At 42.0% G+C, this 11,939-nt stretch overlaps 1 protein-coding gene across 1 annotated transcript in view; it reads left to right on the top strand.

Annotated features, from left to right (window-relative positions):
• The window catches only part of Dcdc2 (doublecortin domain containing 2), a 169,695-nt gene extending 163,239 nt beyond the window's left edge, over positions 1–6,456 (top strand). The window contains exon 11 of the mRNA XM_021641386.2: positions 1,142–6,456. Within this exon, the coding sequence (XP_021497061.1) occupies positions 1,142–1,246 (105 nt within the window). The 3' untranslated portion in view covers positions 1,247–6,456. The remainder of the gene's footprint in view (positions 1–1,141) is intronic.
• The last annotated feature ends 5,483 nt before the right edge of the window (positions 6,457–11,939 follow it).

Here is an 11,939-nt window from a genome sequence, read left to right on the forward strand (position 1 = left end):
TTACATACATACAAATACCTTTGCATTACACACATACATGTATACGTACATACTTATATACTTGCATATACGTATACGTGAGCTCATACATATAAATGTGTATATACATATATACTGATATATGCATGTCTACATACCTATATACATGTATATATGTTTGCAATGCACATACATATATACAGTAACACAAGCATGCATACATACATGTATACATGCATATGTATATACACGTATATACATTCATACATCTACATGTACATACATACACACATATATATTTCTTTTCTTTTTCTATAGCGTAAATCATGGATGTGGGGTTTAGTGACTCTTGTCCCTAAGACTGGAGGCTCTCTGAGGCTGTGGAGCATTCAGAATGTCATGGACTCTAGTCTGAAAACTAGCCAGTTCTTACTTCACATTTCAGCAAAGCCTAATGGGTCGATGACTCATAATGTGATGAATGTCATTGAGAACAGGCGATATGCAAGGGGCAATGGTTGCCCCTGGAGAAAAGCTGCCTCTCTGCTTTGGTTTTATGGCCTGCTCTGCCCTGGAAGACCCTGCTACTCTTTGGTACTTGCTACCATACCACGGATCTGCAGATTCTGGTGGAAGACTAAAAGCAGAGGGTTAGTCAGATGCTCTTTCTTTCCTCTCCTATAGAAACACTTAACCGGAAAGCATAAATAACCTTTGAACAGAAAAACTGAAAGATGTCGAGGAAGAGTGAGGAAAATCACCCTGCAGCATGAGACCTGCATCTGTGCTTTCATGTCATCTAGTTATTCAGTTGTTTTAAGTTTTTGAAACAGGCTGGCCTCAAACCTAATATGCAGTTGAAGCTGGCCTTGAACTTCTGATCCTCCTTCCTCTACCTCCAAAATGCTGGGATTATGCATCTGTGCCTTCACATCCTCTGTGCATTTAAAGCACATGTTGGAGTAGGGTTATATGAGGGGTCAGTCCAAATAAAAGGCTGAAAGCAGCAAGCCAAGGAAATGACTGACCAAAAGCAAGGAGACCTCAGGGATGGTTTGTAGTTGAACACTTTTATGGCTAAACAGGACATTTATGTAAACTTTATTATTCTCATCAATCAAAGAGCCAATTACCTTTGTTTTGGTCTGTTTTTTTTTTCCAGGCTGGTTTAGATGCTCAAAGACCACCAAGACCAGAGGTGACAATCACCAGTCCTCAAGAAAATGAAGAGAATGAACAAAACAAGGAGTCTTCTACTGTGGCGTAGATGATTTCAGAGCAGCGGATATGTGAACTGTAGGAGCACGCGGGCTGTAGTACTTTAACAATGAGCACAGCCTCTCTGTTATGCAGAATGTGGCAACATGGAGGGGCGCTAGCTGTTGCATTTTAAAAATTGAAGCTAAAGGGAAGGAAGACTTAGTTAATTTGTAGCTCAAAGGAGAATGACTGATGTTTATGACAGATGTTTAAAATTTTTCCTTAGAAGAACAAAAGACAGACCAAGGGGATTTGCACCTTAAGACAGTTGGCTACCCATGTTTGTAAGGGAGGAAGTCATGGGCTAGTGCCCATTAGATACATTATAGTAGACTTGGAAGCAAGAGTACTGGCAGCTTGTTCTAAAGCATTTATCTAGGAAGTAAACATTCTTAAAGAATTGGTAATAGGAAGACATGTATTATGTTCTCAAAGCAATAAACTGTTGATTGAACAATTCCAGTTTAGTTTCAGAGATAATTTGGAGATGGCAATAGATCCAAACGCTTTGAAGGATGGTGACATTCCTTTCTTCCTCCAGCCAAGGTCCACCTCGGACAAAGTCAAAACACAGCCTGAGGTATCACCTGGTCGGAGGAAATGGTTCTACAGAATCTTGGTGATTCACACCAGGTGTGCTGGATGTCGCTCTCAGGCAGGAACCAGGAAGCAAAATCTGGAAATCCTATGGATTTTCAATGGTCTGTTTTCATTATGTCTGCTCCAAGAACAAGCCCGTTCCTTCTCCTATATGCTGTTGGAAAGCCCAATATTAGTAGTTAATATTGAATTCTTTCCAGGATTAAAAAAAAATCAACAGTTTACTAAACACAAGGACATAGAATAGGAAAGAAAAAGTAGAAGAGTTTATGACCACCCAGTTCCTCAGCTTCTTGCTGTGTTTCTATCAGGACTGTCATGGTTGCTTAAAGATAGTATGTCCATTTGTCCATTTTCTCATCTATTCATCTCTCCATCTACCCATCCACCCACCCACCCACCCATCCATCCAATCCATTCATCCATTGATCCTCCTAACCTTTTAGGCTTTCAAGCAGATATTTAGACTGTTTTAGCCTTTTAAACAGATTCCTTTTATTTTAATTTTTTAAATAAATTTAGATTCCATTTGATTGGAAATTAATGAAAAAAACTTGAAAATTTTCCATAGCTCCTGATTTTGGTTTATAGATGGATAAATTAACATGCTTTTACTTTGTGATGTATAGATGAAGAAAAAAATAATTACGTTAGTTTGATGATCATAGTAGAGATGATGTCTCTCTCCCCTAAGCGAAGAATAATATGTTTTTCTCATTTTAAAGAATATATTTTTACTCGGATAGAAAATTCAAGCTGGAAGATTTTAACTTCTAGTGCCTTTTTTTGTAAGATTCATTACTATTGTAAGTCTATTTTCCCATCCAGATTTCACAACGAACCATCTGGGATCAAAATAGTTGCGAGTTATATATATATTAAAGTAATATAGAAAATAGTATTTTCTCCTCAAAGCTATTTTGATTTTCCATAAGTAGAAAATATGAACAGAGCTTATGATATCACAGTATTTGAGGAAGATCATGACATAAGGGCTGGGAATCTGGGAGGATGGATTTTAACTGGGCCCAATCTGGGTGGTGCATAGGCTTACTTTTCACACACACGGGCCGCCAGCAGCCATCTTGCACTGTTAGGGAAACAGAGAAGGTGGCCTTCTGATGTGAAATTCCAGAGTCTGGGGTTGGAGTTTCAAATATCTTATAAAAACTGAACGTAAGAAAATTTAACTAAGTCTCCAACTGATTCTCTTTCTTGCAGTAAAGCATCCCTCCTTTTCTTCATTTCACTTGGCACTTGGGTTTCAGGCACTCTCTTGCCAGGTGTCTTAATGAAGCACAACACCAAAATTTTACATGAAAAAGAAACTTTTGAGATTTTCAGAACATTTCAAGAAGGTTACAGACATAGTAACAGTCACAAAATGTGACCTGAATGGGAACGCAGTCTTCTGTGAATATATTTTCATACCTGTCAATAAGACAAAACTCAGACCCAAACATGTGGCTCAAATAAAAATCACCTCCATGTGTTGTCTAACCAAACATGTAATCCTTTATTAGGGGTTAAAACTGTAGGCATACCTCTGAAGATGACCTTTACAGAAGTTGAAGTTCAATTCATCTCTCAAGAGGCCATCTCACCTCTGTGGAAACTGGGTACCTACGATAGGTTAGCTCCGCAATAAAGTGAGGCTTCCTGACAGATTTGGGAAGTATGCATAGAACGTATGAATGGAGGTGTTGGTAGAGGGTTATGTATCGTTTATAGAGAAGGCTCTTGAATATACATATATAAACATGTAGGTATATATATGTATATATATGTACATACATATGTATCCAATGTATTGCTTTGAGGTGTCAGTTCTTTGCAATTTCTTAGTTTTATGTCACCGATGCCTGAGCTGTATTTCAATTTTAAGGACACTATGATCACATGTTGGTTGGCGGGATCAGAACACTGGTAGTTTTTCACTTGACTAGAAGGGACTTGACTAAAGTCGCTTTCAGATGTTTTGGCATCTGTTGAATCCACTCTTGCAGGCCCATCAGCTTCCTGGCCACCGTGACTATCGGGCGGTCCCCTACTCTCTTTGTTTTCCTAGGGCCTTGGGGAGACTTGCTCGATAAGACACTTTTCTTGCATTTTATTCTACTTTATTTTGCATCTTATTCTTTAATGTCAGAAAAACGTTTTATTTCTTAATGTCAGAAGAATGTCATGGGAAGAAGATGATAAGGTCATGCCTCCAGTTGTATCCTGAAAGGGTTAATTCTTGGTATGGCGTCTAAAGACACACCACATCATACATGTGCTTAGCAGCGGTCACATCTCTGTGGGTGCACAGCTGTGTAATGATACTGACATGTTTTATGCTGTCTATGGTAGTCTTATGGTAGGGCTCAAACCCCAGAAACCTCAGAGTTTTCTTTAGGGGGCTGGCAAGACGGCTCATCAGCTAAAGCACCTACCACCAAGCCTGATGTCCTACACTGTGACGTGTACATACCGAAGCCCTCCCTGAGACACACGCACACACGCACACACACACAGGTACATAAATGAATGTGATTATGTAAATACTTTGTTTTGTTTTAATACAACCTTCCTTATACACAGGATGAAATTTACTAATTTAGAGACGATCAACGTGCTTAAAGCTGTGGCTGCAGCTGGGGACATTGGCTCACACCTGTAACCCCACCATTTGAGCACTAGAGGTAGATTTAAGAATTAAAGGTCATGCTTGGCTACACAGTGTGTTTGAGGCTAACCTTGCCAGTGTGAGACCCCCATCTCAAAGTACCAACTGACCAACCAAGCAACCACCGACCTACCCACTCCAAGCTAAAGCTAAACTTGTCTCTGCAGAAAAACAGGAAGGCATATTCATCATGTTGCCAGAGGCACATTCATCATGTTAAACATGCCCTCTAAAGAACTGTAGAATCAGCTCTCCTCTTTTATTGTTGCTGTTAAAGCAGCAAAAACAAAGTTAAAAGGTGAATTAATCACTGAGTAGAAAACTCCACATCTGAACTGGTGCCGATCAGAAGAAAACCTAAAACGTCATGTACGTGTATATCGGTAACTCCATGGGCACACTCATACACCCCCAGACATCAGGAAAGGCCTCACTGCTCTTCACAGAGTGAGGCTTTTACATGGGGAGAGGCAAAGCTAACCGTGTGAGAACAAATATTAGGAGGCCACTCTTATCACAGTGCTTTGATATCGCTTTACTGAAACCAAAAGACTCAATACTTTTCCCAAATAAGAAAGTTACCAAAGTCATTTAAAGTAAGCATGGTGGCATGTTCCTGTTATCCCAATGCCCTAGAGCTAGAGGTGTGTGTGGGGTCAGAGTTCAAGGTCATCCTCAGCTACATGGTGAGTTCCAGGCCAGTCTGAGCCATGAGACCTGTCTAAAACAACAACAGAAAAGGAAGAGATGCTAAAATTACTTGGACTATTTGGGGAGGCAGAGAGAAGATCTGGGACTCTTCCTTGTATCCAGAAACCAGTGTGACTAATACAGAGTCACCCTGGGGTGCAACCGGTTTCTGAAGGTTAGTCCGTTTTTCTAAGCAGTCACCTGGAGTTCTTTGTCACCGATTAGCATGTTCATAAACATCTGAAGGCTTTTGCTTTTGAAAAATACACTGGTACGTAGGTAGGTCTAGCTCTCTAGCTCTCTAGATTGTGCATTTTGGTTCACGAAGACTGAGTGGCAGGTGGAGAATAAAAGAATGTCCCCACATGTTGAAGAGGAAAGAAAAGATTGTTCTTAAAGAGTCACAACCCCTGTAAAAGAGGTGGACTTAGGAAAGAAATATAATAAAGAAAAAAAGCACTTATAAAGCCGGGGACACTAGTGAACCTCTGGTCATCTGAGCCAATGGCTGCCTAGTGTCGATCTGGAAATGCAATCTGGAAATGAACTCCATGCAGCTCTCTCGGCTTGAAAGGCCTGGTTTAGCTGACTTTCAGCTATTGTCCAAAGGGATGGGATGGCTGTGGTCAACTTTACAGGATTAAAGGAAGCTATGTTGCTCTCATGTTTTCCTTGCATTTTAACTTGCTAACATGCACGTAGCAGTGGGTAATTTTTAATGAATGTTGTAAAGATTAAACTAAGTGTATGCTCTCTGGGGCATTTGTTATATTGAGAATGTCTTTAGGTAAGGAAAAGTATGTGTTTTGATCAAGTTTTGAGATGTAGCTTTCATTTCTGTATCCGAGCAACATTCTACAAAGCTCGCGTTACCCTAGCTGCCCTGTGTGTAGACGGTTGTTTCATGTAGTTAACATGCATGTTCAGCATTCTCATATGATATCATGTTGTCAATATTTCTTGTGTGATATTTTTTTGTAGCATTTTCCATGAACACCATAGAGATACAGACTTACGTAGACATTCAGCTCATTAGAGGGTGCTTCGGTTTGCATGCAGCATAGACATTAAGCTCATTATGTATTTTTTTTACACTCATATGCATGTTTATTTGATAAAAATTCAGATCTATTAAAATCGTTATTTCTTTATTGTATGAGATATTTTTAGAGACTCATGGGTTGAGAGGTATTGTTATGCTCCTGGCGTGTATTTTGTATACAGACAACCACAGAAATAAATATATAATTTTACAAAGAGTTTCACTCAAATTCAGTTTGTGGGACGTTTTACTGCTGTCTTTTAAATAGTTTATTCCCCCCCCACACATACACACACTCCACGACTAAGAAATAGGTAAGCACAAAACCTCCATGATTTGAAGACCATGGCCACAGAGGATATGCTTAATCACTGCTTGGACGCTTAGCTCACTTTGCTCATTCCACTGAAGAACAGCCACCCCAGCCAGGAAGCAGGTGTGTAAACTGCCAGAGGTAGATCGCTTTGCAGACACAGTTAATCAGTGTCAGAAATGCCCCACAGCCATCGCCGATAGAGCCTTTACAGGGCAAAACAGCGCGGCTCGCATGCGTCTGTTAGGTTACTCTTGTTGATGAGAATAAGCACACAGCTCTCTTGCAGGCTTCTGAATGGATTTTTTTTCCTTCTCTAATGGGGCTTCAGTCTATTAAATTGTTACAACTTCTCTCCAGCGCTCTCGGTCAAACTCAATCTTCCATTAAGAAGACAAATGAGACAGGAATGCCTGGTACTTCTGGTTGATCTAACAAATTCATTGGTTTGGTAGTAAGAAAAGTGACATGAAAATGCAAAACAAAACAAAACAAAAAGCAAGCAAGCAAACAAACAAAAAAAAACCTTAAAGTAAAATAGTTTAAAACTAGATGAAGCAACGACTTCTGTTTTTCACTGTTCGCTGCTCTGTTTATTGGTTTGGCTTAATTTGTGTTTTTGGATGTGTCTGTCTTGAGTGTACCCCATGTGTGTGCAGGCATCTTGGGGTGGCAAGAAGAAAGGGTCAGCTTCCCTGGAGCTGGAGTAAAGGTGTTGTGAGCTGATGTGCTGGAAACTGAATGTGGGTCACTGGACAGGAGGCACCCTTACTGCTGAGCCGTCTCTTCAGCCCCTGCTGTTGTTATTACTACCTACTATTACTGCTACTGCTATCATCATCATCACCACCATCATCACTGTATCCATTTGAAACAGGATCTCACTCTGCAGTGCTAGGTGGCCTGGAACTTGACATGTATCCCAGGCTAGTTTCAAATTCACAGCAATACTCTTGCTTTGGCCTTTGATACTGGGACCATAAATGTAAGTTATCCTGCTTGGCAAATGTTATTGTTCCTTTAAATTTTTATTTTATTATTTATTCCCCTCCCCCGCCCCCACCATGACCATGGCTGTCAGGAGACAATGTGCAGGAGCTGATTTTTTTTTCCTCCTACCTTATGGGCTCTGCTGTCAGTCAGAGGTCAGGTTGAAGCAAGTGACCTTATCAAATGAGCCATCTCATTTGTTCCTTCACGTTGCTGCTTTGGGCGACAGGTAAAAGTTAGGATTGTAGTGGTTTTCTTGCTTCTCTGCTCATTCGCCCACTTCTCATCCTTTTCTTCGACTCCCTAAGGTATCCCTGAGCAATCTCATTCATGACCTCAACAACCACTCATGCACTGTGAGTTCCAAACTGACAACCGCCAGCCAGCCTTCTCCCCAGGAACTCAGAACTCTGACTATAACTCTTGGCGAGGCATCTTGGTTCCTCAAAGTCAAATGTTCCATTCTTGGAAGACACTTCTACTCCCGTGTTGCCCAGCCCCGTTCATGGTGCCAGTTGCCATCCCGGAGATGTTGGGGTTATATCACTACGTCCATTTTACAGGTGCTGGGTTACAACCCAAGGCTTCCTGCACATTAGGCAAGCACTCTACCAACTGACATATCTCTTAGCCCTAAGACGGTTTTGAAAACTTTTTTTGGGTCCCACTTGTTTTCTGTTTAGTCACCTTCCTCAATTCTTATCACTAATACTTCCTTCTGTTTCTGTGTTTGCAGTAACTCCTTCAGCTGAACGCCTTGCTAATTGCATTTTGGCTTCTTCCATTTCTGACATATGCTTTTGAGGCTGTAATGTACCAGCATGTTTCAGACCGGCTAGAACGACAAGTTTTAACATGAAATATTTGTGGTTGCAGTTTGTCTGTAAATAGTTTTTGTGAATTTCCCCATTCTTTGACTCACGGCCCAGTGGGTCAGTCTGGGACTGCTTGCCCCTTCCACGTCCCATTTCATTGACTAGTGCATCCATCCCCCAGCTGCTGTGAGCACCGAGTGCTTGGGCACCTCTTCTCAGGCAGAGGAACACTATAATGACCAGGAGGTTCACTGCTGCATTATTGTCTTGCATCCAATGGCTGCAGGTGTGGGAAGCAAAGACATGAGTGCCTTGGGTCAGGTGGAACTGACTCTGGTGCAGTGTCTGCTCCAGAGCACCTGCACGCAGGCTGAAGGTATTTCAGTTGGTGCTCATCCTTGTTCTCCATCTTGCTTCTCCTGCTTCTCTCATGGTGGTTTTGTTTGTTTGTTTTTTTGAGACAGGGTTCATCTGTGCAGCCTTGGCTGTCCTGAACTCGCTTTGTAGGCCAGGCTGGCCTCCACCTGCCTCTGCTTCCCCGAGTGCTGGGATTACAGGCCTGCACCACTGAGCCCAGATTCTCTCATACTTTTTGAGCATGCCCCTTCATAAATTTATGTGAGAATGTCCGTTTCAGTTCTGTAATGAGACCACTCAATTTAAAATAGAGAAATACAAGTACCATGGGCTTTTTCATGAGCAGATTTTCAGATGGGCTTCTGGATTTAGACAACTTACTGGCCAAACAATACTCCATGCCCTGGGGTTATGTGAGGCTTTGAAAGGTTACATCCTATGATTGCAGATTGTCTCCTGTGTTTAACTGTGGTGCACCGGGATGGAAAAGGATGCATATACCAGTATAGAATCTCTGTGATTTGGGGGCATGTAGGAAAACACAGCCGTCAGACAGACCATGGTGTTACATAACTCTCCTTGAATGTACTTTAACGGTTGAAGTGAGAAGCCAAGAGCAGTGGCTCATTCCTGTGATCCCAGCATTTGGGAGATGGAAGCAGGAAAATTTCGATAAAGTAGAGGCCCGGTTTATACCTAACGTTGACTATAGAGTAAGAGCCTAGTCTTAACTCCACAGCCCTTCACCAAATTTGAAGAACTTCTGTGAGGTTCCCTCTCAGCCCTGATATCCACCAATCTCTGCATGTGTTAAATTAGGTAGTTATGCCAGATTGACGTGGTAGACTATAGAGGAATGGGCCGAACATACTATTGATTCAGGAAAGCTTACATGAGTCCTCTGTATAAGATAGGGTGTTTGGAGGGCCTAGAACACAGACTTTATAGATGCGAGGAGTGCTCAGGAGACACAGGATTCCACAGAAAGGTGGGCTGTGTCTGTAGTTTGGATGGAAAGTAGATGTTCTTAAGAAGGGGCTTCTGGAGCAGCAAGAGAGATGGCAGGTTTCTAGAATAGCATTAAGCCACCAGAAGCCAAATTTGATTAATCACTGTTGTGGGGGTCTCCTGGGAGTCCTCATTTGTTGTCTGTAAAGATGGTCCCTCAAACAAGCTAATTTAAAAGCTTTATCCATGTGTGTGTGTGTTCCATGTGCATGCGTGTCGGTTGGAGATAACTTTCAGGGGTAAGTTTTGTCCTTCCACCTTTTTGTATGTTCTGGGGATTGATTTCTCAGCAAGCACTTTGCCTGCTGACTCATCATCTTTCAAGAACCAGAACGCGTTGATTTTGAAGGTAAGATAGGGTAGAAACTATCAAAGGTATCACTTAATGCATATTATTGATGGAGTAGGGGCTGGAGAAGTGACTCAGTGGTTAAGAGCACTTGCTGCTCTGACAGAGGATCCTGGCTTGGTCCTCAGAATCAACACAGTGGTTCACAACCATCCTCAACTCCAGTTCCAGAGATCCAAAGCCCTCTTCTGATGTCCACAGGCACCAAGCATACATGTGGTGCACATACATGTAAGAAATAAAACATTAAAAATAAATGTATTTACATATTACTGGTGAAGAGAGAATTGCCGAGGAGTTAAAAGGGAGGTGTTGCTGTTAACAGTTCAGATCTTACCCTGGACCAGACAAGGTGCTCTACGGCTGAGCTGCAGACCTAGAGCCCTCTGGCCCTGTTTGAAAGTGGCCTCGGTGAATTATTCAGGCTGTCCTTGAACTCACTGCAAGCCAGGCAGATGCTGAACTTTCGAATCTGCTGCTTCTACTGCCTTCCAAATACCTCAGTTGTTCGGGATGATGTCAGTCAGATCCTCTGCCTTCTCCAAAGCGACTTGTAGAAGTTACTGCCATTGGAAAGCCATGCACTGATGACATGGCCAGACACCTCCTTTTGGATCACTGTTGGATAACAGTTCCACATTAACAATAGCTTGGAGGAAATAGCTTAAAGTGACATAGCAGTCTCTTCCATGTAGGCCCTTTAAAAGCTTTTATATTTGTGGATGCTTTTATATGTATGGTGTGTTTTGTGTCAACTTGACAGAAGCTAGAATCAACAGAGAGGAAGAAGCCTCAGTTGAGGAAATGCCTTCATAAGTTCCAGCTGTAAAATATTTCCTCAATTAGTGATCAGTGGGGGAGTGCCCAGCCCATTGTGGTTGCTACCATTCCTGGGCTGTCCTGGATTCTATAAGAAAGCAAACTGAGCAAGCCAGGGGAAGCAAGGCAGTAAGAAGCACCCCTCCATGGCCTCTGCATCAGCTCCTGCCTCCAGGTTCCTGCCTTGCTTGAGTTCCTGTCCCTACTTCCTTTGGTGACGAACAGCAATGTGGAAGCACAAGCTGAATAAATTCTTTCCTTCCCAACTTGCTTTTTGATCATGGTGTTTTGTTATAGCAGTAGAAATCCTGACTAAGGCAGATGCTTTGCCTGCATGAATCTCTGTACTGTGTATATGCCTGGTACCTGAAGAGGCCAGATGAGGGCGTGAGAGCCACTGGAGCTGGAGTTAGAGATGGCTGTGAGCTGCCATGTCAGAGCTGGGAATCAAGCCTGGGTCCTTTGAAAGAGAAGCCAGTGCTTTTATCCACTGAGCCATCTCTCCAGACTCTAATAATGTTCTCTTGCAGAAAAGGGGACATATCGGAACTAAATGACAGACGAAGTGCTGGCCAAGGTGGACCACATAGTAGATGCACTGCACCCACAGACAAGGCACTGGTAATTTCCTCTCTTAAAAGCATAATAATGTCACTAATAGCATCTGAACCTTTACTTAATCACTTAATCTCTCTGTACTGTAGAATAAGAGCTACCAAGGGGAAAGGCAGAGTTTCATTGGAGCTGTCTCCTGCCTAGCCAAAAAAAAAAAAAAAAAAGTGAGGAAATGGCAGATATGACTCCTATCGTGACAGTCAGCAGGGATGCCGGGGTATGGGGTCCTCATAATATACCAAAACATATCAAAGAAACCAAGATATCTCTTGATCCCACTGGTTGGATCACAGTGACAGCAATATTTAACAAAGTACTAGTTAATTAGCGTACCAAGTAGCCTCAGTTACAAAAGCCTGTGTCAGATGTGTCTTTATTAGAAAATACGAGCAAGCCTCTGTTCACTTAAAGTTTTTAGGTGTTTTAAATGCTCT

Source organism: Meriones unguiculatus, chromosome 19 (genome assembly GCF_030254825.1).
Source record: "Meriones unguiculatus strain TT.TT164.6M chromosome 19, Bangor_MerUng_6.1, whole genome shotgun sequence".
NCBI classification, from domain to species: domain Eukaryota; kingdom Metazoa; phylum Chordata; class Mammalia; order Rodentia; family Muridae; genus Meriones; species Meriones unguiculatus.